Here is a 27586-nt window from a genome sequence, read left to right as displayed (position 1 = left end):
TGTTCTCTAGCTGCTCTTTCCAGTAAGAGATATAATTCTTTTTTAAGAATTGCTCTAGTTTATTGAGTCTGGCATCCATCTACGATTTATTAACTCCTCCTCTTTCCTCCGTCCAGGGCCGGTCCTAGCCATGGGCAGTATGGGCAGCTGCCCAGGGCCTCGCGCTCAGGAGGGCCCCGCCGCCGGCCCCGCAGTTGCGCGAATAAAACTGATAATCATGGGGAAAAGCCTGCGCAGTGCGCACAGCGCTCGCGCAGGGGCCGGGCCGCAGGCAGTAAGTAATAGTAAGTAAGGCAGGAACTGAACACTGTCTGCGCACGCACGCAAACCTGACCGTGACGCCTGCACGCACCCCACCACCTAGCTTGGTGGTGGTGGTGCCTTAGTTGTGATGACGTGACGCCGGCCTTGCCATGATGCGGGTGACAGTGGGTCCTAGGGCCGTCAATCTGGTAGCGCGCGACAGCGCTACCAATGACGGCCCTGGACATGATTTTATGGCAAGCCCCCGCTCAGTGTGGTGCCCTCAGCATGCGCACACACCATACGTGAGGCAGCAGTCAGTCACTACTCGGATCGGGTGGGCCGCGTGGGCAGGGATGCTGCAGGCAGGAGTCGGTCGTCGCGTTTTATACTAAAATGTTTCAGTTTCAGACAAGACACCGTCAGCGCATTTCAAAATTATCAGTGCTTGGTGGACCTCTTCGTTTAAGAGCAAAGACCTGGCAAAACAGGAAACCTAAACATCTTGAAAAAACGTATTTTTTACTATCTCTGTCAGCCGAAGGTGCCTGTAAAACTAAAATAGCACCCGATGGCCGTTATTTTGCTCTAACTACTCAAAACCTTTGACAGGTAGTTAGGTAGTCAAAACCAAGAGCCCCCCAACCAATCAGGGCTGCCACTTGCCCGCAAAGCCTACCACCCACTCAAAAATCCCGAGGGTAGGGCCTTCTGCCCACCCCCCTAAAACTCCAAAGTCTTTGACGTGGAAGTTCTTTGAGGATATAAAGTCGTGTTCAGTGTTCTTCTCTTGCACAAAACCACTTAGGAAAGCTCTGGAAAAGTGAACTTGCATAGTAAAAAGGCCACACACATTTAACCAGTTTAGCTGGTTCAGTTCCAGTGAAAATCGTCTCACTTCGTGGTAACAGTCGCAACACACATAGAAAACGTTTGCACAGGTGAAAGTAAACTGGGTAATCTATCAGGATTCATGAAAGGTGAAAATGGGAATCTTCACAAAACTTCGCCAGCAGCAAAAACTCGTTCACACTACAAAATCACATCTGTAGCATAGATCACTTGTCTATATCACTCCCGATGGTAAGCATGGCTCACCAATGTATACAAAAGGGACTATTTCTTCACTTCAACGTAAACCACATGAATACATCTGATCTGAATGGTATTGCTTGCTTGTTCTAATCACAGCCTGGTCGTGAATGTCATATTTTGGGCAAAGGTGTTTACCTTCAGATACTGAGGTGCAGGAGTTCAGTCACTTCAGAGTCACCCCACACATTTGAATCAACTCCTGGGGTGCCAATCCACCATCATCACCAAATATCAGCGTTCAAAGTCAGATATAATACCACTTTGGTGACTCTAAGATAGGGTAACTCCCTCACTCGATAGGGGCACTGTCACTCGTTACGGTCACTTCCTCCAGCCTTGGCCATTGATTTTAGGTGTGTTAGTCTAATTAGTGTATTGGTAACAAAACGAGACTAGTACTACAATACCCAGAATGCATAAGGCTATCACACAAAAAATATCCAGGACGGTAAAAGAGTGTTGCAATGACCTAGAGGGGGGTGGTCGCCCTCAATGTCCTTTCCTTTGACCCTCCCATCTGCCCATATCGCCCTCCACCAACCCCCATCCCAGACTCTTTGCCAAATGTCCCCTAGATTTTAGTTTGAGACTCGCACTCTGCTCTGCCGGGAAAACTCTGCTGTGGTTTTGTGAATTATCATACTCAGCCAAGGAGGCTGTTGTCTTCTCAATCAACTACGATGCACAGCTGAGAAATAAACTGGTATTTGTGAGCCATGCTGCACTTCAAACTGGAGCTGAGCAGAATATCAAATGTTGTGAAGGTGCTCTGGAGTGGAATGCTTTTGGGACACAGGTGTTCAGTGGGAGGGTCTGTTTTAATTATTCATTTAGCTATATAAATATGCAGAACCACCCTGGGAACAGCACACATTACACATTAGATTTAGGGCAGAGTGGTGGGCATGTTTTAGGAGCGAGGGGACCTAATTTTGACCTGCGTTGAGTCAATATCAGGTAAGCTGAAGCTCAAAAAAGAAATTGGAAAGATTGCAGCTGTTGATTGTACTTTCGTTTTTTATCTAACGATATCAATCATTTTTTGTTTGATGGGGAGGAAGTGGCTGATAGTTTCATAATTCACACGCACATTTATATATTCCCCTAGGATGCATGATGCATCTTCTGCAAGTGAATGCTTGTTAGTAGTGTTTTATGTAGAGTGCAAATAGCCCTTTCCCTACCATACTGGGTGCATCTGAGCACCATGTGTTTTTAAATATTGTCTTTTATTTCAGCTTTTTAATTTTATATTCTGCACACCTGTAAGCACTATTTGCCACTACACTGTGCTTCATATGAAAATGGGTTATTTACCACAAATGGCAGGCTTTGACACTACTTCATCTTTAAGGCTACTGGAATACTAAACTGGAAACTTTCGTGGTTGAGTAAAGTGTCTTGCAGTCCTCTTGTCGGTGTCTTTAAATTCAGTGCCAGTTTATGCATTTTTTCTGCCAATGAGCCTTTGTCTTTAATTCTAGTTGAAGCTTATCCATGTCTTTCAACAAATGCTGACTGGCATCGCCAGCACTACCGGGAGAAATTAGGCTTTATTTGCTTGTCTGTGTTATGTACTTTAGAGGCCTTTAAGGTACTGTTTCGGATTATTTTAGATTTTCAGCTACACTACACTGACATGTTTGCAGCGGGAACCAGCAATCTGTTCTTCAAAATGTATTTCTTTTTCATTAATGCAAGGGGAAGCTTTTCTGAAAGGAGCTGTACATTATTACAGAAAATTACATAATACAGGATACTATTTTTTTAGGCTATTTTTGCTGCATATGAAAAGCGGTCACTGCATTGGTATTTATTTTTCTCTGTTTTATGACTGAGTGCTGGTACAGAAATCTCAATTCCCACATGACAATGTGCAGAGTGTGCTGTGCTAAGTAGACACTGTGGGATTCAGCAGCCCAGCTGTTCTGCGAATATTCTTTGTAAATCAGACTATATAGGCTGGTTTTGTTTTGGCAAATGAAATATCACTGTCAGCTCCTAAGTGGCCTAATCGATGCTGCAACGTGTATGGCCTAAATCTGACTGTTGCCCAGGATGGTTGGTTGTCCCATGTCCTAAACCCTAGAAGTATGTAGAGTAGGTCATGATGTATAGATTAGCATGATATACCAACTGGATGTTTCGAATGGTGTATTCTTTGCAGATGAAGTAGAGTAAGAGTGGACTGTGGAACATGATGAGTGCTAAGCACGTGTCTCAAGGCCACTAATGTCATAAATACACCTCTTTGTTTGTAGCTTTAGGTGTGTGAGGAAAAAGATGACAGTGTGTGCCACATGATGCTTGAGTATGTTGGTGATTTGCCGTACATTCTCACCAATTAATTTGCGAAGTCACTTTCTGTGATGTCACTTAGAGGGGCCTCACATCTTCCCTTTCGCCCAGGGCCTCAGAAGGCCTAGGCTCAGCCTGTCCATTCTATTCCTCTGTTTTCCTCTCCCTCTAAATAACTCGCCCTGCCGTTCCATCCTCCTCTCGCCATGCCCTCTTTTCCTTTCCCCTTTCTTAGCATTCATTGTCTGCAGTTGGCATCCTTCCTGCAAATTGCTTGCTCCTTTTGCTAAATTCAACACACAAGTAAATTCGAGCTGAAGACAAAAGGGTATTTTGAAATCCATTTATCACCACTGGTGGAGGGAAGGGTTGGGAGAGGGTGGAGAGGGCTGAATAACAGGGTTTGCTTGATGTGATCCATGCCATCACTCATTCTCGCCTGTTCCTCATTTGATGCATCAAACTAATCCTTTTAGTTGAAAACAATCTCACAGCCCAAGGCTTCTGAAGGAAAATACATTCCAGGCAGAGTCGACAATCCACTGCCTAATGAACTCATCACAGAGAAGAAACGCTGCCAGCTTTGTGACACAGTACAGTCAGAGGTTAATTTGTAAAAAATAAAATACGTGCCAGGGCTCTCATCAGGAGGCAGCTTGAACTAGCTCATTGCTCCTGATTGTGCCCCCTGAAACAGAACCAAGTACCACCCATGAAGAGGGGGGGGGGGGGAGATGATGTGGCACAATGGACTGAGCTGCCGACTTCAGAGCTGGTGAACCGGCTTCGCATCTCTGCGTCAACTCAACATCCTGTGATTCTGGGAAAATCACCTATCTCCCCGTGCCTACTATAAATGAATGTGTCCTTAATTGTTGCTCAAGAAAAGCACTGGCGTTGATGAGTAAGTGTGGGTGCTGAGCACTGGAAACCACAGGCTCAAATTAAGCACTGAGCACAGTTTAAAGGAACTATCCATCACCCTGTCGGGAACACTCAAGATGAATTTCCCATGTAACTGCTTTCTAAATGTTCGAAGTTAGCCACAGCCCTATCCATCAGCCCAGGCACTTATAAATGTTTTATTGATGAGATTTGCGGAAAATATTGCAAGATCACTTGCTAGTGCCTTGGACAGAGAAGGACTATGAGCATGATTTATATTTTGATGGACGGAGTACATTCTGTCAGGGTGGCGGAGGACATTACCCTAGCCACCCTGATATATTACAGTCTGCCAAATTTAGAGATGACTGCCGGACCATTGGTCATTTTTTGTACGTTGAAAGGAACCACTATCACTGCGGTACCTTTTAATGTACAAAAATGTTGGTGGATGGCTGCCGTCAATTTTTGACAGGCCTCCACCAGACTTTTTCAATTTTTAAATATTTTTGGGGAAACAAATTCCGAAAGCAGGAGTTTGTTTCTGAAAAATTTGCAAATTATGTAGCAAATACAGTAAATCCATAAATATGCTTTAAACACTGCAGCCACAGAATAGCCTAAATTCATTGACCATTGCCAATAGTTTAATTAACAATTTAAGTTAAATGAAGAATACAAATTCTAATTACAATCAGTGCCCATTGTTAACTACACTCTGAAGAAACCCGATTCTTCAAACTATGCCCACCAATAAAAATAATAATGGTTGTACTTCTGGTGCTCGAAAAGGGGCAGATACATGAACTCAGGCTGAGATGCAGATTATTTTTTATTTCAAATCATTTAGCTGAAACTACATCAATTTCCATGTCCCCCAGGGTTATTTCGGACCATAACTTATTGACCATCAATTGCTGTTTGTCAGGATACGTGGGAATCCCTACTTTATGGACATTTGAGAGGAAACTTTCGAAATTTTGTTTGAAAACGAATAAATAAATATTCGCATTGCTAAATACATATTTTAGGCTGCCATTCAAGTGACAGTCAGTACAGCAATGTAAGACTGTAGTCTGTAAAATTGGTGCAACCCCTATGCTATCTAAACCAGTTAAGTCTCCATAATCCGAGTATAATTTGTCAAACTCTGCTGTGTACTGTCTCGGATAGCAAGATGTCCTATTTTGTTCACTTTTAAACTCTCCTCTTTCAAAGGATAGCCTCGTTCTGAACATAGGATCATGGCTACTGGTATAACTAGGCAACGTTCAACCAAATTATGCATCAGCAGAAGGGAAATCATGCAGCATTACGTGGCCGATTCTATGACTGTATTATTTTGCAGATTTAACAAGTGGTACCAATGTAGCATTTGAATGCAGTAATCAGCAATTAGGCGGTGACCAGTTTACCTTTGCAAAGAGTCTGGCATAAAACAGCACCACATATGGTATTTATTTGAATAACTTTCTATTTGCTAGAGCTATTTTTGGTTGAAATCTGCATATTATGCAGTAGATGGTGGACTATGTGGCAATTCCAATAATTGCATAATTAGGCGCAAAATGACACATCTACAGATTCACATAATGCCAGTGACCATACATGTCATTGTGAATATACCTGACAGGGGCGAGGCTGGAAAATGAAAGGAAGTAAATAAAGTAAAGCAAAATGTAGAAGTAATCTATGAAAATGATAGGCCATGGGAAATTGCAATTTCTGAACTTTCTGTTTTATCCATTTTTCGCAAAGAGGAGCTGCATCAAAAGGCAGCTACAGGAGCCCCACCTCATTGGGAAACAAGCATTTGCAATGCACTAGTTCTCGTATTTATGAGAGTTGGAGCTATTGGCATTGTAAATGACATTGCATTTTATTCATGTGTTGTTTTTAAAACAGATAAATAAAAGACATTGTCATTTACAATGCCAATAACATAAACTCTTGCAAAAGCGAGGCCTATTGCATTGGAAATGCGTTGTGCGCCCATGCTATAAAGATTTTTTTTTAAAGCCTTAGGAGAGAGCATGTCCTGCCTTCAACACCAGTCAGGACAAATCTATTTGAGAAAATAATGCTCAGAGGCTGTAATTAAAGCCTACCAAGGAACAACACACGTAACAGGGCGTGTCTCCGTGGGAGGGTACAAAATAAGACAAGGCATTACTGAGGAGGGCTACTAAGCCTATTGACCAATTAAAAACCACAGTTTATAGTGGACAATGACACAAGCCAATGAAAAATCTGGGCGGAGCGTGGGTGGAACTTCTGGTCCATACCTGACTACAGCATGCCTCGCAGAGCAGCGCATGCGCTGCCCAGGCTCGACCTAAAAAACGAGAACACCATGACATTGGAGGAGATAAGAATGAAAAGGAGGTGCAGAGGAGCAGGATTTGAGAAGAGAGGAAAAAAGCACCAGAGAGATAAAGCAGACGCATTAACTCTCACAGCGCTGCCAAGTTTACCACATCTTGTGTTACAGGAACACATTATCAATAAATATTCGGCTCCCTGCAGAGTCGAGCATTTATCATTCAAATCGGCTGAACAGCTCAGTTGAGAGATGGTATTTCCTCTCAGTGTTAGAACTCTTTAGTATTCACACTCTCTAGCTGTAAAGGGGCAGAGAGGTCAGTTAGTACTTACCCCCTTACCGGGCATTTATTTTCATGGTCTCTTTCTTTCATAATGGCGCAGGGCTACAGTGATGTGACCCGGCTGTAGGAATGCAGGTTAAGTATCTCTTTGCCACTTGCACCCAGTTCTACATGCTGTGGAGCTGGACTGATGTTTAGATGTTCATAAACATCCCCTACAAAAAGCTGACAACCCAACTGCAGAGCACTTTCTGTCAGGTTCCTGGGTATCAATACAGTCTGGCATTTGTGTGAACTTCGGTTCCATTCATGCTTCACTTGAGACCCAAGTGGCTTCCAAGGAAGGACCTCCTCTAGGCAACAAGCTTGGATGTCTTGAGAGACCATAGCGTAAGAGTTCAGCTGAGCTGAGTTTTACACAGAAGCCACAGCAGTGAACATGGACTTCTCTCCCAGCACCAGTGCTATGTGGGATGCGTATTCCGAGGAGCACCAAAGCAAGAAACAAGTTGCCGACAAAGGTTGGGCCCAATTGCCAGTATCTTCATATGTTAGCAATAGAAGATGGCTCAGAAACTAACTGATGCTCTGCTTTGCCAAAAAATCATCCTGGCCACATGTCAGTCTAAATGAATTCAACACGCTTTTGACATTCATGTGGGTCTATTTCAACTTGTGCTCTCTTGGCTGGCTTTAAAAGGTTTTCTGCTGTTTTTACTTGACTCACAATGTTTTCCGTAGCAGGTCTGCCAAGCAGCTACATTATTTTGTGCTGATTCTGCCCTCATAACCAGAACACTGCAATCTGCTCTTAAGCATCCTTTTGTCACTGCATCCATGCCAGGGGTTTCTTTGCATTTTACACTTTTAGGTCTATTTATATCATTATCAACACATACTTTAGCTTAGTGTAAGTTAAATGTGTTCTCAAATGACTTCCAAACCTGGAGTACGAGTGACTCTAGTGTTGGACCCTGCCTCGTGGCGTGGTCCTCGCTGATCTCCGCAGCCCCAGATCTACGGGTGGAACTGATTCCCGTCCACCCAGAACTGTACATGACACTCCTACACTGGACCTGAGACGATCCCCAGACCGCGTGCCTGCACCCGTGCACGTGACCATCAGACTCCATGTTTGGCCACCCCGGCCGGCCGGCCGCCTTCTTTCCTTTCGGCAGCCCCTGGCCTCTCCTGGCTGCTGTTGAGCCTGCGCGTCCGGCGCGCCCAGATCTACCCGGGGGGTGAACGACTCCTCGAGTACCAGAAACCAAGACTTCCATCACACCTCCGGCCCCCTTCCGAGGAACTGGTTTCCCTCACACCTCTGAACTATCCCTGGGGGCTGGTTTCGATTGCACCTTGGGCCTCCTAGTGAGCTGGCTCCAGGCCCTGATGGGCGTCTGGGATTCCCTGGGCGCATGGTCCAAAGCATCAAAGAACCAACCGCCCAGACGATCAGGCGCCTGGCCCTCGGACCTCCGGCCTCCTGCCTATGAGGGTCCGGACATCAGAGAGCGCGATGACTATAAGACAGCCTGCCTTCCATCTAAGCGGCAGTTTTATCTTGGACAAGAAAGCCCTGCTGATCTGATCGCGGCTGACTTTGAGGAGAACAGACTCTGACCCACCGAGCCCTGCTGACGTCGTCGCGGCTCATCCTAGAACCTACGGAACGGAACCATCGGTGCCCTGCTGACGCTGTCGCGGCTCCCCCCTCGAAGAGACTTGAACCATCGGAGCCCTGCTGACGCTGTTGCGGCTCCCTCTCGAAGCACAAGACCTGAACATCGGAGCCCTGCTGACGCTGTCGTGGCTCCACCTGCTTACGAGTACAACGGAGTATTCCTGACCAAGCCCTGCTGACCTTGTCGCGGTTTGACGAACTCTCTGGTCCGGCTGGACCATCGACGCTACCCTCACGATCATCTGGAACAAGAAGTGAGTAGGACAGCAAGTCCCATCGCCAGCCCCCGCACCCCCAGTTCGAGGATTGAGAACTGTGCGCAGGGTGCGTGGCATGCCAGCTGGCCTCCTAAGACTGTCCCGCTTCCCCGTTCCCTCGTTACGATACTTTCGCGATCCCTCGATCGCTGTGTATTGCTCCCTACTTTTAATCTTGATAAAGTCTTTCTTGATAAAGAATCACGGTGTCGTGTCCGTTCATAAGTGTGGTGTGTCGACAGTGTGTACGATCAGTCCTCCCCGCCGGGGACTCCCCCCTCGATAAGACTCGGCAGTAATTGTGGGAGAGGAGGTTCCAGGTGGTTAGGAGAGTCCTCTTGACCCCTGGGGTCACCGCCTTCCAACATCTAGTAAATATTCTCTTTACATAACTTGCATACCGTTTATTCTACTGGCACGAACAATTACAGAACAAGCGTGATGGAAATTGGAGGGGGGTTAGCGACCTAAAATAAGCATGTTAGGAGAGTTGCAGCAGTTTTAGGGTGTTTTTAGAGTACTGCAGTAGTAAACGGAAGAAATGTATGCAATTTCTTTCAGCACATGGATGCAACTGATTTTTTGTACAGCAATGAGGTGTCACAAAGTGTAACACAAACATTGAAATGCAACACAAAACCACATTGAAAATATGGGAATGTCACAAATAAGCAAATTGAAACTTGGCAGCTATGCTCTCAAGAGGGGGCTGCAATAAAAATAAAAAAGTAGTTCCCTTCACGAAGGATACAAATCTGCCACTTTAAAGGTGGTTAAGAGCCTATGCGGGGTGGCGGGTGGGGTGGCAAGCACAAGAAGAGAAAGTAAAGCAATTGAGTAAGAAGTAAGCATATAAGTAACAATAAAGCAAACAAATGGTAAGCAGTAGGTGGATTCTAAGCCCACTATCAGTTTTTGGCAGGGTCCACAAGAGGCTTTTGCCTCCACAAAAGCTGTATGGTAGGCGAGACCTGTAAAGGACATTAACTCACTCATTGTAAAAAATAAGCTTTTAGTAAACTGACTGTACCCGCAGCACTCGCATTTCTTACTGCCGCCGCATCGCTGCAGTTGTTTGAATAATCAGTGGAAATAGATCTCAAGTGAAGAACTGAATGAACTCCAACACTCCAACTCTGCTTTAGAATATTACTCAACACAACTACACTAAAGAGGAAAGCTTGATTCAAACAATCTGCATCAAACAAGGCTTGATAAGCATGGACGCAGAACGAGAATCCAGCCACATAGGCTGTCTCAAAGAGAGGCGTGACCTGCACAAAAATGTGTCTCAAACGGAGGCTTGAAGAGTTGGCACTCAGCTTCCGGTCAGGGAAAAGTAAAGTCTGTGAACTGTGAATTTGGTCCCTAAATGCAATATATGGTACTGAGATTTAGCTTCAATTGCGCGAAAGCGCGCTGAAAAAAAAACAAGAAGTGGCCGCCATTGCTGGTGCCGGTGCGCAGTATCCCATGAGTGGTGTGTGGGGCTGTATATAACATAAGTGGCCGCCACTGTTGAAGCGCTGGGTGCTGGGCTGCTTTTAAAAAAAAATCATGAATATTGAAAATCCAAGCCGGGGGGGGGAGGGTTGGGGCTAGACGCCACACCAAAGTGCTGCTTTAAAGAGGTAGTGCTATGTGTGGCTGGATATAAACAATGTGGAGGTCATTGAAATGCACTCGGACAGCATGTCGCGCCTGCTTCAGCAAGACATTAATTAAGTAAATAGTTCTCCCTAACTGCTAATGAAAGCTAGACAGTAAGGACACATGCAAGAGGGGCTGCAATCATGGGAGGTAATAACAGGAGAGAGGGAGGTACTAAGGTGGAACTACTAAGCCTAATTACGAATCAAAAGCCATAATTTGCAAAGGACAGGAAGAGGAGCCAATTGTAAAGATCGGCTGAAAATGGGCGGAGCTTAAAGTCTATACCTGAATACAGTGTTAGTTTAGGAGTTTATCTTAAAGGCCAATACTTTAGAAATGACGAGGCAATACCTTGCAAACATTTATGTAAAATACATAAAAGCTTTAAACTTTACTCTTGATTCAACACAGAGGTAGAGAAGCTGCTCCACCACAGGAAATGCCCTTGCAAAATGAAGTGGAAAATTGGTCACCCTTGTGGCATTACAATGGTCTAAATGCGATCCGACATGAGGATAGGCAAGGACAGCTACTGTAAGAGACTGAACCAGGGCCGGACAGGCCATAGCGGGCACCGGGCAATCCCCGGTGTGCCGCACAAGTTGGGGGCCAGTTTGGGGTCCCTGGGGGCCGTTTTTGTTACAGGGCCGTTTTTGCAGCATAGCTTTGCCAGGACCGGCTTTGGTTCCCAGTCCAGCCCTGGACTGGACAGAACTTTACTTGTGAGAGCCATAAGTTATCTCCCCACAAGGGTTGAAGGTAAAGAGACATATACCCCCAAGCTACAATTGCAGACACCACCACCAAGCACCTCAAAGTTTGGCAAATTATGCAATAACCAGACCTACTATGGACGACAGAAGTCATTATGCGTACTACTGTCACCAGAACTGGGGCCTGTCACCAAACATCCCATGTTGAATGAATGAATGTCGCCAGTGACCTCACATAGACCTAAAGCTGGTCAGAAAAAAATGCAGGTAATTCAGTTTACAAAGTCACGCAGTGGTTGCCTGTAACCAAACAGGACTACCGTGCCCGTTTTTAATAAACACAATCATTTTGCCAGAACAGTATTGTGATTTTGTGGCAGTAATAAATCTGTGTTCAATTGAGAGGGGCAATGGAAGGAAAGGGGAGATGGTTTCAAGAGTAGCATTTGCATCTATATAGACCAGATGGAGTGACAAAAGGGCAATTCCCGTAAGTTAGAAATGTTCATCGCCATTCCCTGTCAACTGTTCTGGGGGCAATTTTCAAGCTCTATGAAGATCCAGGGAGTAAATATGTTCTTTTCAAGTTAGCCGTCATCTTGCTACCATACGTCTACCATACGTCCTCTCTCAGGCCATCCAATGAAAGCACTTAGGTAGATGAAAAGCCTTCAAAGGCCATCACTATGAGAAATAATTGATAACTCAATCACGCCCCCTACTGGCACTATAAGGTGACACAGCAGCATTCAGAGTTACTCCACTGAAGGGCAGAGAGCAATGAACCTGGCTGCAGAGAACTGCTGCTCACCACAAATTTCTAATTATCTTCTTCCTGAGACCTTAAAACTTAAAAAAAGGCTTTTCTGGAACAGTTGAATGTTAAGTATTAAGGGGGCTGCTTGCTTGTAAGCCAGAAAAGGCCAGATAAGAGACAAGTCGTGGTCAGACGAGAGAGAATAAAGAAAAAGTCTTGTGAATGCAATTATTTTACGCGAAATGCTGGTACTAGAGTGGCCACCCCATTACAAGTCATCACAGACTCTTTCATATAAGGAAATGTTCACCTATACATCATCGTTATTAGGTCTGATACAATAATGTGCTCAATTAAAGGAATTCATGGCTCGGCTACTGCACCCAGAATGCATTAGGCAGGCACATAAAAGCCCAAGGCTTGTACTGTGTTCTCTAATGATGTGGCATCTGCAGGGGTAAAATGGAGGCCTCTGTAGTCCCTGCGGCACAGGGGAGGCTCCCAAACCATTAGATCCCCCCAACCCTTCGAGAGGCCCCTTCCTCAGTCCGAAGTAGGTGAATATCTGTGAAATTAGGGAGACTCAAGGCCCATTCATCACATTCTGCGGGGGTGCCCATCATTTTGTGTCCCTCAACTGGGTGTTCGGTGATCACCAGGGCCGGACTGGGAACCACAACCGGCCCAGTCAAAGTGCTCGTCGCCCCTCCCCACTCTGTAGGGGGGGTTTGGAGGTGCCACCGAGCTCTTTGCGGGCCGGTTCCTGGCCGATTTTGCTGCAAAAACAGCCCTGTAACAAAAACGGCTTCCAGGGGCCCAACACCGGCCCCCACCCATGCGGCACACCGGGGGATTGCCCGGTTCCCGCTATGGCCAGTTCAGCCCTGGTGATCACTGTGGATAGTATCTTGGCACATGAATCAATACTGCATAAGTTAATGGACAGAAAAGTGGGAGCAGAAGGTGCAAGGCAAAGGCAGTGGCAGGAGAGAGAAGGAGGTGGTGATTGACAAAAGTACAGTAGTAGAGGGTAGGAGATAGAAATGAGGTAGCTTTGTGGTGTGGCCTACCTATGCCCTTGTCCCTTTAAGGGTGATGTGTTTTATGGATCCTTGTTGCAGTAGCGGCCAGCACGAATAGGAGGTAAGGAGGCGGGGCATGAGGGGGAGGAGGCGGGAGGTAGGAGGGAAGATGCGGGAGGGGGAAGGACATGGGAAAAGCGGCTGTAAAAAACCTCTCTTCAATACTGTTTTTCTGCGTCTTTCCTCCATTGTCCTTCCCTCGCTCAGCCACGGAAAGCACACCCAGGCTCCCAGTCAACCAATCAGAACGTTGTGATTGGTCTGAGCACCGTGTTTCAGCGCTCAGACTCTAACTGGAGGCCTAGGCATGTTCTCCACGTAGGCTGTAATAAAGCCTGCATGGAGAACATGCGAAGTGGGCAAGACTGTTTTGGGTGGCCTGAGAGGGCCGTCCAAGCAGTCATTGTGCACTTTAGGAGGGTGCTACCACTCCTCCCCTGCCCCCGCCCCCTCACACAAAGCTGTGGGCGGAAGTAGGAGAAAATAAAATGATAATAACACAAGTTATCATCACTTTGTTTTCTCTGTGTGTTTCACTGCAAAAAAGCATAGGTGCGACACTCCTCCGCCTTAGCGGAGAAGCCTCCACTGCCTTGTGGGCATCGTTTGGAATGTAGGGTGGAATGTAGGGTGCCCTTGGTAACGAGCTGGGGGTGGGGCTGAGTTACTGAGGAGAGAGGCTGTATGGCTGTACTGCTCGGTGGTGGACGCTTCATTAAAGAGGAGTTATACAATTTCTCCTGCTGTCGTCAGCTTCATAGCACAGTGCCCGTGAGGGGGTCCAGTAAAAGGCTGAGAATTCCATTAAGGGAGAATTTATTTGAGTACATACTGTACAACAAATTCATGGCTTCCAACGCATGGGTGAGAGATTAGGTCTGCTATTTTTGTTGCTTTTTGATGTACACAGATTTATTTGTCTGGAGACGCCAATTATTCTCAAATACAACAAGATGAAGTACAGAGAAAATGGGTTATGGGTTAGAGACATTAAGCCATTAACTTTCATGTGGTTTTCATGATTTGCCATTGATTGGGTGGGCTGTCCGTCACGGTTAAAGCATTTTGTGAGTGTTTATTTTATCCTGTGTATTCCCACTAGGGTTTGGTGAGGGGGCATGAAAAAGAAGCAATTTTGTCAGGCTACAGATGCAACATGCCATGTAGCTTGTTACAGTGCCCACATATATGTTCTATGATGTATTTACTTTTCTGACCAATTACCTTTTTACTGCTAGTTTATGGCTTTTAGGAAGTGTGTGTTGGATCCAATGCTATGAAGACAGTGTAATTCCCTGATCACCCTTGTGCACTCACTTCTTTTACGTTGTTGCCATTTAAAAAACAACATAGATTTATTGAATTATCTATTTTTATTAGCTAGGTGTTGGATTTCATAAAGAGTGTGGCGCAGCGGCCAGGGTGACTGACTCTGGAACCCGGAGGCTCACGGTTCGATCGCTAGCGGCAGATTAGCCCAGCACCATGTGACTCTGGGCAATAGCTTGCTTAATCTTCCCGACGGCCCCCGTGTCTAGAGACCCTTACGGGTGATTGTTCACGCTTTACAAATGTGGATTATTTATTATTATTTATATAAAAACATTAACACAAGTGCGATTTTCAAGTTTTGTACAAACCCTTCGGGAAGGTTCCCATTGATGCATAACATACGATCTTTTGAATTGTCCTGAGTTGTCATGAGGGCTAGTACTCAAATCTACTCCTTGTTATTACTACAGTAATATGTTCATACCGTATATATGAGGGCAGACACTCATCAATCAGTGGTGAATACAAGGTGATCAACCGTCAAAAGAGGTGCAGCTGACAAAGTGAACAAAAAAACGAAGAAAAAAACCAAACGTTGAAATCCCACTGATTCTAGTCCTTATTTCCACATTCAGGTCTTTTCCTCGTTTGAAGTCTTCTCCTATTGGTCATTTGCAGGTATTTCAGTCGTCTGTTCTTCCATGTTACCCCCCAACATTCACCACTCCACCGCCAGAGCATTAACTAACTAGAGGGTAGAGCATAAAGGGGCCGCCACCATCCCCCCATGCAGTGCTGAGGAATGAAGGAGTCTATTATGGGTGAAGTATGAGTCAACCAAGTACACGTCCCATGGCAGGAGCAACTCAGACTTCCATGAGAAGGAGTCTGCTCTCAAGCCTCACTCACTTTCGTAATTCCTGTTTCCGCACCACAATGTCAGGAGACCTTCTGCTCTTCCAACCCATGGCAATCTGTCTCTTCGCTAAGACAAAAGCTATATCTATGAATTTGCTTGTGGCTTTTTTGCCTTTAGGGTGACTGTATATGCCGCGCATGTATGCGCCTGCCGAACACACCAGATTTTTGCCTGTAGCCATAGGTATTCGTGAATTCTGCAGCCCATGGTCCCTAAGGTCCTGACAGCGCCAGACCATGTGGTAGAAGTTTGCTCCCTCAAACTGGCATTATGGTACTTTGCTGTCATGATAACATGTTGGACATAGAGTTTTTTACTACACATGGTAAAAAATGTGAGTGCTCATAAGCTACCTTAAAGATGCCACAAACATACTACCCCTTTGGCAAAAGTATTTACTATGCAATATTTTGCTGTGTATGCCTTTTAGGTTCACCATTTACAATGCAAACTTAATTCCATGGCTCCTTTCCATAACACTCTTCTTTTACTTCTCTTGATTACTAAGCTGTTAAATTTCAGTCTTGCGCTTTCAATTGATTTTTAAAACTGCTTTTAACTTGCATTTTTTGTATCACTTGTAAAATTGTGTCACGAACGCCGAGATCACAGCCCCTTACCTTTAGGTTCACTTGCTTTCTTCTGGGTCTAATCGCCTGCATCCAGTGCTTAATTTGTAAAATATGAAGTCCAGGTGCTCAAATGTTTTGGGAGGCCACACCCACTTTTCCCAGCTCCACCCACTTCGTCCACTGGCCCCACCCACATCCTCAACTGATACTGAATTTCAGCAAAGGAGCCTTCCTCTAAGGCTTTTTGATAGTCAGTTCCCTTGTCCTATAAAAAAATTTGAATAAGAGTAAATCAAAAGGACATTTAAAGCTACATTTTGGAATAAATAGCCTGCTAACTTTGCACAGAGCAGTGGCTCCGGGGCCCTTCACAGACAGAAAGGGGTTAAAGGCCAAGACCCTGCTGACCTTCTAGCCTCCTTACCTGACTAGTGCTCATGCACACAGTGCGGTGGCATGAGTGCTTGGGCCTCAGACTCTGTTCGTACCAAGACTGTTTTACTGCCCCACGGCGACTGTCCCCACGCAAAAAAAAGCAGCATGGTTTGATTCTTACTGGTTTACTGGTGGCACTGCCTTTATGAAGGGGCCTGCCGTTGCTTCAAATGATAGTGCCCACCTCAATGTCGTGCTGTACTGGCAGTGACGCATGCGGTGCATGTGTCAGACATGATTTTTTTTTATGTTACGCAGGCTGCTGCAACCCCTACCCCCCCCTCCCCGCAACACAGAACTAGAGGCAAATTTGCATGAACATGGATTTGTTTTCGGCTTTCTCTGCACAGCAACATTCTTATTCACAAGGAAACTCGGGAGACTGTAACAGAGTTTGCATAGCACCGCAGTGAGTGAGCCAATTACATTTACTTTGACATGTATGATATGGTGTGCACATATCTGCCAAGGTTTCAGATTGCTATGTGACATTTTTCATAATTTCAGTGTTAATATGAGTGACATTTCAATCACTATGAGTGACACTTTCTCGCGAGCAAAATCAAGCAATGAAGAAGATTGAAACATAAAAATATTAGAAGTTAAACCCATGTGAGGAACAAGAAACTCTAAAAAGAGCTTAACACTGCTGCTATACACGAGAAATGGAATGACACTAACTAATATGACACAGAGAGCCCCGCTCCCAAACAGGCAACTTATTTCTGCTAGGAAGTGTCAGCTTCCCTGCTCACAACAATACCAGAGTGCACATTAGTGTTATTAAAAATGTTAACTGAAAATATAGAGAAACGCCAATAAGACCAGGCCACTCTGCAGCCAGCCAGCACTTGACTATAGCGCCTGTGACACTACACAACATTAGGAATGACATAATATTGCAGATGTAAAACAAAACAGATAAAAGAAAATTAGCATTATCTTTTGTTAACTCTTCTATGTAATATGATAGATGTGATGAAAACAGTTCGTAATGGAAAAGGTCAGAAGTTCGTAATGCAAAATAATCGTCCTACTGATTATTTAAGTTTTACTTGTCTTTCATTTAAAAGTGTGTGCGCTATTATTTTATATGCAGTTTCAAGTGAACTGTGCCTATACCTTACACTTGGGCACTGCGAACACCGATGCTGACCTGACATGACAGCCAGAACGGGTTGACCCAGGCGATCGCTGTAATCATTTTCAAACTGGGGCCATGCTGCGGGATCACAGGGGTGCAGACTGACGAAGGTCTGTTCTTAGGCTTGGACGGACGGTGTTCAGACACATGGCTTTGCCCAGGAGCACGACCACTTACAGGCCCCAAAGACCACAAAGCATAGGGTCGCTCTGTGTCACCTTCACTGGGCATTGACAGGCACGTCAGCACACAGCAGAACATGCCAACTTTAGCTAGGATCGCAGTTCTGCCTGATGATGAGGACCCCCCATGTAAACGGGGATATTTGAGGGCATGAAATGTGCTTAACAAATTAGAAGTGGCTTGTCACTTACGCATTTTCGAGCAGGTGCCGTGTTGTAGCAGGCAGCGCCATCAGCAGAAGGGACCAGACTGCTGCAACAACTTTCTGCAGCCCCGCATAGGGGTTCCTGGCAGCGGCCGCGGTGGGTGCATGACTCGTTCTGGCCCCGTCATTCACATGGCTGCTAGACTGTAGTGTAGCACCCCTCCGGCCACGGTGTGTGTCCATGTTCTTGCAAAATTAGGCTGCCCTGCCGGCCCTCTCAACGTGTGGCTGCTTGTCTATTAAACGTGTCCCAGTCAAGTCCTGACGTCAGTGAATGCCGCCTCGGCGGCGGGCGAAAATATACCTTTGCGCCCTTGGTGAGTGCCTAGCTGTGTCAGCCAGCAGCGTGCTAGGGCGCCCCACCCTCCCCTTAATTCCAACTGTGTCCCGTGTCAAATTTAAACCGTGGCGCGGCAGGAAATTACAGCGCCAGCCTGGAGCCATCATTGTTATATTGTAGCCACCTAGCGCTGCCGCGCTCTCACTCAGCCCACAAGCGGAGAGCAGCCATTACAATATACAGTAACGCGATTAACTATTTATGACCGAGAGCACGTCTCTCGGACACGGAGCAGCAGGATCCATGCACAGGCGCCCCCGGTGGCCAGTGATGCAGTCCAAATGTTGATGTAAGTTGGCACTGTGCAGTGGGAGTGTAGACCCGGCCCTGGTAAATAAGTGCCGGTGCTAAGCACCGGAAAGCACCGGCACAAATCAACCACGGGGTTTCCCCACTTGCTGTGGAGGGTGCTGTAGCTTCTGATCTCTAACACCAGGCACCTGGGGGCTATTGGGGCGGAGCCATTTGGTTAGCGCTCCAGCTCGCGCAGCACTATATATTTGGCATGCCTTACTCCTCGCACAGCAGATGAGCGCAGCAGGCGCTCCAAAGGCAAGCACATCTACGCCCGTCCGCAGCCGGCCGGGGCTAGGGGCTAAACACTATGCCCATTTTTTAACCTACACGGCAGCTGAGTTGATACGCTTACATGGCAACTGGCCCATCAGCATTGGCGCCAGAGCTTATGCAAACAAAGCAGGGATCCTCACCCACAGAGACTCCTTCCGAGCTCTATGTTCCACCTGCCTGTCAGGAATCTTTCGTCGTCCATAAGGGCCTACCTGAATCTAACACCTCTGAGTATCAGGAAGCAGGGACTCTTGCAATTAGCTACTTAAACACCCATTCTATGGTGATACATCAGCTTGAAATCTTCCAGCTCATTGACTCTGACAAACCCGACATACTTCTTTTGTCCGAAACGTGGCTCACTGCCGAGTCCTGATATCCTCGCAGCAGTTCCCAACGGCTAATATTTACTTCAGGTCAATAGGCCCACGGGCAAGCTCGGAGGAGGGGTTGCAGCTATAATCCACCAAAAACTCAGGTTTACATCATTAGGGATCACTGGTATACCCTCGGTCGACAGCCTCATTTTGAAATTTGAATCGCCCTAATCACCCTTTGTCTGTGCTTTATTCTACCGACCTCCTTACCACATGCCCTCATTTCCCCAACTACGAGGCAAAATGATCTCCCAACTAGTCATCAACCTCGCTAGGATCATTATAATTGGAGATTTTAATTATTGGCCCACTGACGCACTGGAGAATGCCAGCTCCATGGAATTCACTGATCTCCTGTCAGGAATGAACAGCATTCAACATGTGCACAATGCCACCAATATAATGGGACATATTCTGGACCAAGTTTGGACTTCCAACTTGGAAATTTCACAACCATCATCTCCCCATGTACATGGTCAGACCATTACCTCATCACATTTACCATGGCCTGTGTCCCCTAACCAAACCCTCCCTGATGGGTAATGACCTGGCTAGAAATTGGAATCAGGCCAACATTGGCGATCTATACACACTTTTAAAGGCCACATTGCCGACTGAACAGGATTCCCTCTGCAATCAGGCAACGAGCATCAAGCTATGGCTTGAATTAGCTAGTGACAGCATCGCCCCCTTTAAGAAAACTAAACTTAAGTGCCCCCACTATGCTCAACGCTGGTTCTCCAACGATCTGAAACAAAAAAACTTGCCCTTAGGCAAGCTGAGCGTAGCTGGAGATGGGACTACGTCTCAGAGAAAAAAGCCACTTATGTAACCCTGCTAAAAGACTATAAAAATCCCATCCTCCAGACTAAGGCAGCTTATTTCTCCTCAAAAATTATGAACTCAGCTACTAAGACCAAGGATATTTTTTCCATAGTCGACGAGCTTGCACAACCGGATAGAATGATGGCGAAACCTGGCCCTTCACAATCACTTTGTGACTTCCTTAACTCTTACTTCATCGAGAAAATTGCCACCATCAAAGCAAGTATTCCAACTCCTACACCTTCGACTCCCTCCCCTATCACATGCAAAAATTATTTCGTATTGGACCAAATCCCCCTGATTTCTAGGGAAGAGTTTTTTGTTTTACTCAAAAAAGTTGGATCAGGCTGCCCTACCAAATGCTGCCCTCCTCATATCTTACAGGAGGCTTTCCTCACCTGTCCAGACCCGCCCCTCTCACTTCTGAACAACTCTCTTAAACAAAGTATTTACCAGACACCTTTAAAAATGCTGAAATTGTCCAGAGCCTGAAGAAACCCAACTCTGACCCCTTGGTCCTGAGCAAGTTCCGCACCATCTCCCTACTCCCCTACCTAAGCAAAATCTTAGAGGCCCACATAGCGAACTGTCTCAGCTCATTTATTGAGCACTCTCATTTCCTCGACCCTCACCAGGCAGGATTTAGACCAGCACACTCCATGGAGTCAGTTATCCTAGAAGTCATGGACGAGCTCAGGAGAGGGGCTGATAAAAACATCACCCAGGCCCTGGCACTTTTGGATCTGTCAGCTGCTTTTGACACGGTCGATCATGGCCTCCTGATCGATCGTGTCAGTAATGCTGGTATCCAGGGTCTGGCTTTGAACTGGATCTCCTCCTTCCTCTCTAACCAATTTCAGGCAGTCCGCCTCGCCAATTTCTTGGCCAAAAAAGTGAAGGTGACCTGTGGGGTCCCCCAGGGTTCTTCCTTCTCGCCTCTCCTGTTTAACCTGTACTTGTTACCTTTGATTTGGTCCTCACGCAAAAGAAGAGTTGAAACATTCAACTATGCTGATGACCTCCAGCTGATGTTCGAAATGGACTCTTCTAACAATTCAGTATCCAACTTTCAATCTACCATGAGCTCTATCAGCGACTGGATGTACGCTAACCAATTGAAACTTAACCCTGATAAAACTGAGCTGATTCTAACTGGAGGTTCTGCCAATCCTTGGAACTCTAATTTTTGGCCTCCTCTCCTAGGAAGTCCTCCACACCAGTAGGATCTGTAAAGAGCCTAGGGGTTTTAATTAGTATGACCTATCTATGAAACCCCATATCAGTGCGGTGGTCTCTGCCTGCTTCTTCCACCTACGCAGAATCACAAGATCTGCAGATTTTTGACTACCGAAGCATTGACCTTAGTCACCTTGGCCTTGGTTATCTCTCGAATTGATTATGCCAACTCACTTTATGTCGGCATCCCGGCATATCAACGTCACTGTTTGCAGTTGGTACAAAACGAAGCAGCCAGGCTCATCTTCCATCAACCCAGACACCAACATGTCCGCCCTTTGATGAAGAGACTCCACTGGCTTCCGGTGGCTAAACGCTGTGCCTTCAAGCTGGACTGTACCATCTTCAAAGCCCTTGCCGGGATTGGCCCAGCATTCATCTCCTCAAGGATCCATCGCTATGCCACCTCTCGTGAACTGCGCTCCTCCCATCTGAATCTGCTTACCACCCCCACTTTCAAACATAAAAAACACGGTGGCCTCTGATTTTCAGTCCTGGCTCCTTAATTTTGGAACTCTCTCCCTGCTGGACTGAGGTCAGTAACATCCTATGCTCAGTTCAGAACACTTCTCAAGACCTTGTTGTTCTCTCAGGCATACGAGTAAAGGTTCTGTTATTTTGTCACTGTCGCCCCTCCAGCTCTCAGCGCCATGAAACCGCTTGGTGTAAGTGCACTTAACAAGTATTTTTAACATAACATAACATAACAGTAGAGCTTTCCTATGCTACTGCAGTCTGTTCAGCAGAGTAATCTTACTCCCAGCTTCTATATTCCATATAGCCCAAGATTTTGTTTCACTTTGGCATTTTCTTTACAGAGCAGCTGAGGCAACACACACACTGTGTTGCACACCTATTGCCAAACACTGTCGCGGCTAGTGCAGGTAAGAGCGGTGTGGCAGGGGGATGAAGTCGACGGAGGATGACGAGGGAAAATAACATTAAAAAAAAAACACTTTCCCTTGGGCTAGCTGCATCGCCGCGTCAGCGATGCGGCCACTGCAAGGTAATTGTTTTTTATGTTCCCTTGTTGTCGACTGTCGACCTTACATTCCCTACCACCCCCCCCACCCCCAACACCCCCCCCCCATAACCCCCCCACCGCCGCAACTGGCCAAACACTTACCCTGACCAAAAGCCAGACCTCTCGACTTAGCCAATATTTCTACTGCCATCACTGCCATGGTATGTGGTTAACCAATTACAGAAGGGTTTTCCGAGAATAAATGTTCAGTTCCTGAAAGATTATTTTATGTCCAACTCTTGTGTGCATCACCATTGTTGGTGTAGACAAAAACGTTTGAAATGTCATGTTTTTTATTAGCTTTAAATTGTATGCGTTTTGTTTACATTCAAAAATATCTTCCTCTAACTTATTTAATAGTGCTGCAGCATCAGAAATATTGTGATTTCCTTAAAAAAGAATTCCTGGTCTTCCAGACTGTCAAGGTCTTTGGGAAAGTTTTTTGTTCTTGGCACGTCACTGGAATTTTTTAAGGCAAAAAATGCCATCGTAAAATTACTGTGAAAGTTATTTTTGTTTAAATGCTTGTCTCCTGAGACATCACACAGAAGGCTTGAGAATATGTGAGTGGTGTAAATCTGAGCCCAGAGTAAACAATATTTGTCTTTTAATTACCCAATTAAGAACAATTAATACGTGTTGGACTGATTCCCAGGCAAGGCACTTTAAAGTCCAAATATTTTTCTTGTAAAATATATATTGTATATATTAAATAAAAGCTTGAACAGAACTATTTCTCCTTATGCATTGTATGTGCAGGTTCTGTGTGATTACAAAGCTTACCATTGTTCAATATGAATGAGAATTACTATTGTAACGCTCTATTCTTAAATGCCCAAGTCCGAGTGACAAATAAGATGCAGTCAATCCAAAATGCAGCCGCACGAATGCTGGCTGGGTCCCCAAGTTCGCACCAGTTACAAACATCATTAGGGATCTCCATTGGCTCCCGATACGCAGCCGTATCAAATTCAAATCGCTGTGTATTGTTTACAAGTCACTCAATAATCAAGGTCCCCACTTTCTCAAACAGAATCTTCTCCATCATGTCCCAACCCGATCTCTTCGTTCCTCTATTCAGAACCTCTTGGCTGTGCCTCGCACTAGAACAGTCACCTGGGGCGACAGGCGTTTCCTGGTTGCCGCCCCTAGACTCTGGAACACCCTTCCTGCACATATCCGAGCAAGTCCCTCCCTGTTCACATTCCGCAAACAGCTAAAGACGTGGTTATTTGACCAATAGCCTTGTATATCTTCTTTACCCCAGTTGCTGATCCATCCCTTAATTAGCGCCGAGACGCCCACGGGTATTCGCCGTGCTCTACAAATGTCAATAAATAAATAAATGAGAAGGGAATAGTGGCATGATGGAGAGTAAAACATTGTAGTAGCCAGATGGAGAGAGGGCTGGAGTACATGCATGTGTGTGCCTGTCCACCTGCCTTTCTGTCTGCATGATGGATTGTTTGGAGAGTCAATGTGTAAAAAATCCTCATAACCTGTCGAAGGGATAATGTATCTACGGTGAGCAAATGATTAACACATCATTCCCTTTGACGGTTGTTTGCACTAAAACTGACCTCACCAACTCTTTCTTCTTGATCGATACATTAACCTGCAGGCCCAAAAGCTGTAGAAGAGGATGGCGGGGTTAGAGCGCGGATTAATAGGCAACCTCCACTTCATCTTTCAGGGTGCACCGACTCACAGGGGACAGAAGTGTCACAATTAGAGGAGGAATGCTCCATACCCCTCTGATGATCAGTCCTTGCCACTCACTTAGGCTTCAGTGGTCTGCATTAGGCAACCGGGGTGAGGCCCATCTGCTTTTGATCTGAGGAGGACAGGAGTAAGGCTTAGTGGCGGCTCTTCCGCTAAGGCGAAGGAGCAACACCCCACTGCTGTGAAGTAGAGCAAATATAAAATGATAATAACTCGCATTATTAACATTTTATGTTTCCTTCTGCTGCAGCAGCTTTCAGGGCGGGGCAGGGCTGCTCCGACGACAGAGGAGAAGGGGAGGAGTGGTTTGCCCACTCCTAAGGCAACATAACTGTTTGGCCAGCCCTCTTGGGTAGGCCAAACGTTCATGCTCACTTCACATCTTCTCCATGCAGGCTCATGACAGCCTGCGTGGAAAACATGCCCAGGCCCTCATTCCCGAGCTGAGCGCTGATCGACGGCACTCAGACCAACCACAACACTGCATTGCAGCGTCGTGATTGGCTATCGGGAGGCTGGGAGCCGGGTGCTTCCTGCTGCTTCCTGCATCCTGCTGTGGGACCGGAGTCAGGAAGGAGAGGCGGCAGCCACGCCCCCACCACCCGGGTCTGGTAACAGCCGCTATTGGTAAGTCTCACATGTGGGTCAATGTAAGGTGTTAGGGAGGACGTATTTCAATTGAAGACTTCAGGATTAAATGCCTGTGATATTGAAAAGGATTATATGTTTTGTAGTAAGTTTTTAAAGTGGTGGTTTTATGACAAGTTGTATGAATATTAGTTCTTTGGGTTAAGGCATGAGCCCTGTGGAATGGAGTAGGAATGGACCCTTGTAGGGGGAGTGTGAGAGCGTAGTTCTGTTGGTGTCGGTGTGTTGGCAGGTCCTATGCACAGTCTCTTCAAAATTCTTCTTCTGTTTCCACTAATGTGGGATTTGTGTGAAAGCTGCAGTTGCCACAATTGGGGGCAATGGGTGAAAGTTATGTGTTTGCCAGGAACAATTTGGAGAATAGCAGTGTGACAGTAGCGTTCAACAACTGGATGAGGCGGGACCTGAAACTGTGCATCCACTGAACTGAACAGATAATCCTTAGTTTGGGTTCTCCAACCAGAAGGTATTCCACACTTTAGTCCTCATTGCTAGAGAGAGATATGACATTCCAATCATCCATCTAGCACCAACATTTAGCACACAACCATTATGCAAGGATACCTCAATGTCCGGAATGTTCTCCATCAGCTGCCTGGCAATGTCCTTGCATCCCATGTTGACTGCTTCCACGGGCATCTCAGCATCACTGTACCAATCCCGGTTGACACAGTGGGCGTAGGCAGCACTGGGAGTGGCATGGTTGACTCTCGTGGTTGTCACTACCCCTACTGATTTGCCTGTGGGAACATTTATGAATTTGATGAGAAAATGCATAAAATGGATCATAAAAGATGAAACTATAAATCCTGCTTGTTGTTAAGAAATATCCCAAATCTTTCAAGTCACTTTTCAGTTTTCCCTTTCACCTCTGACCCCTCTAAGCTACATATTTATATGACTGACTTTATTGCCTAAAGAGAAGTGATTTTAAAACAACTTTTTTCAAGAGGATTTTGTCATACTGTCTATTTTTCATAATGTACAGATATTAAAATCAGTGATTATAAAATAACTTTTTCACGTGCTGGTGTATTTTCTATAATTTAAAGGTGTTGCATCCTCCCCATGATGGATTTCAGCCAATGAGAGTCACAATCTCCGTTTCCTTTCTTCCCACCTATAATCATTCCCAAAGCAGGGTTAGATTACGACCTCCACAAAGTACACAACTACTCTTTACCAGTTTGTTTAAACAGCATCATCTTCATGAAAATCAATCAAAACATGAACATTTTAATAGCAATCTGAACCCTTTGTTAACTGTACCTTGAGGGCACCAGCTTCAAATATTTCTCATTCCTACAGATTAACTAAGATCTTCTTAGCATTGAAGAACTGTATTCAACCAGTGTCAACCAGAAGTTAAGTAATTATTTAAAAAATATATTTTCATATTAGAAAAAACAATCTTCGTGCAAATTGCATCAAAATGAACACCGAATGTAAAACAGGAAACTGTCAACATTTACAATGGTCCTCAATGTATTACACTGTAACGAGTTCCTATCAATTCAGTATTGGACTCTACTTTAACTACCCATTATATACACTACACATACATGTATACATATATGGAATACATTATTTACCTGCAATACTGGGTTTGCAGCTTGTAGAGTTGCATATTTGGATGTTGTGCACACTTCTGCCATCTAGTGTGGAGTTCTGAACATTACAAGCTGTTTTTCCCCAGAGAAGGTGTTTCTGTTGTGGCTCATGGTATCTCTCTCTTAAAGCTAGCATGCACCAGAACACAGACCCACCTCAGACAGTGTTTGTTTTTTACCCTAAGGTTTAGGGCATTTATGCTTAAGCAAGTGGTATAGTGTCTGTATGCTAAAAGAAAGAATTCCAAACAGTGAACTGAATCTGCATTTAAAGGTGTCCAACTGTGTTATACCATGCTCTCATCCCGGAGATGGGAAGGGCACATGTCAAGCTAAAGCACTACAAGCTGTAAACTAAGCGTTACAGGTAAGAAACATGTTAAGATAATGGCATGTGTTGCTGTAGATCACATGCTGTGCATAGGCTGAAAAGCAGTACCCGCATCACTAATGTGGTGGTTTGCAAGTAGAAGTGATAGATGTCTAGAACAGAGTTTTTAGGACAGTTTGTCGAACCTATGTCCCCTGCTTGGTGTGCATGGCCACGCAACAGTGTTTAGTGAATGTCTGCATAGAACACCATGCAGCAAGCCAATGGAATGTTTCTTAGGAATGCCTTTGAGGTACCTTTTGGCAAGTTGAAAGTGCCGAGCATGTGGTTACCTTTGGATTTGAGGTAACATCTGGATGCATATAAGACCTCCCTTGACAACTAATCTGTGGAAATAGGGCTGACAAGATGCGGTTGTGCAAATGCAATGAAAGGTTAGTGTTCCTAATGGACGTAACCATTCCACATGCTGGCTAGTTGGATATCTTATTTGGGTAGTGCTTTTTTCTGCTGGTGATTGCGTATGTGGTAAAATAAGAATGTAATTCTCGGGACTAGTTAATATGAAAAGGAGAATGAAATATAAAATATCAGGATTTTATGGTACAAATTTGGACAATTAAAAAGATATAACAACACTTTATCAACCCCCTTGTCAATTGTATTGCTCCTTATATTCGGAGGAGGTTGTAACCTTATTCACCATTCAGGAAAAAGTTCAGGAAAAAATATAAATGATTTGATTTACAAAACAAATTCCCGCTGTAGGAATTCATGTTTGCAAAACAAAAAAAAGGTTGTATAGCGGTTGTATAAAAAACTGTGGACGATCAGAAAAACTTTTGAAGCCTGCAGAGGAGCCGCCATGGCTTTTTATGTTGCATAGGAGACAAGACAGGG

At 45.3% G+C, this 27586-nt stretch overlaps 1 protein-coding gene across 4 annotated transcripts in view; it reads right to left on the bottom strand.

The window, feature by feature from the left end:
- Positions 1-27586, bottom strand: part of LOC147710895 (alkaline phosphatase, tissue-nonspecific isozyme-like) — a 380338-nt gene that overhangs the window by 59924 nt on the left and 292828 nt on the right. For all 4 annotated transcript variants that reach the window (XM_086921666.1, XM_086921667.1, XM_086921668.1 and 1 more), the window contains one exon: positions 25310-25485. In XM_086921666.1, coding sequence (XP_086777792.1) covers positions 25310-25485 — 176 coding nt within the window. The remainder of the gene's footprint in view (positions 1-25309; positions 25486-27586) is intronic.

Source organism: Lissotriton vulgaris, chromosome 5 (genome assembly GCF_964263255.1).
Source record: "Lissotriton vulgaris chromosome 5, aLisVul1.2, whole genome shotgun sequence".
Classification (NCBI taxonomy): domain Eukaryota; kingdom Metazoa; phylum Chordata; class Amphibia; order Caudata; family Salamandridae; genus Lissotriton; species Lissotriton vulgaris.
This window is presented reverse-complemented; position numbering and strand designations above follow the sequence as displayed.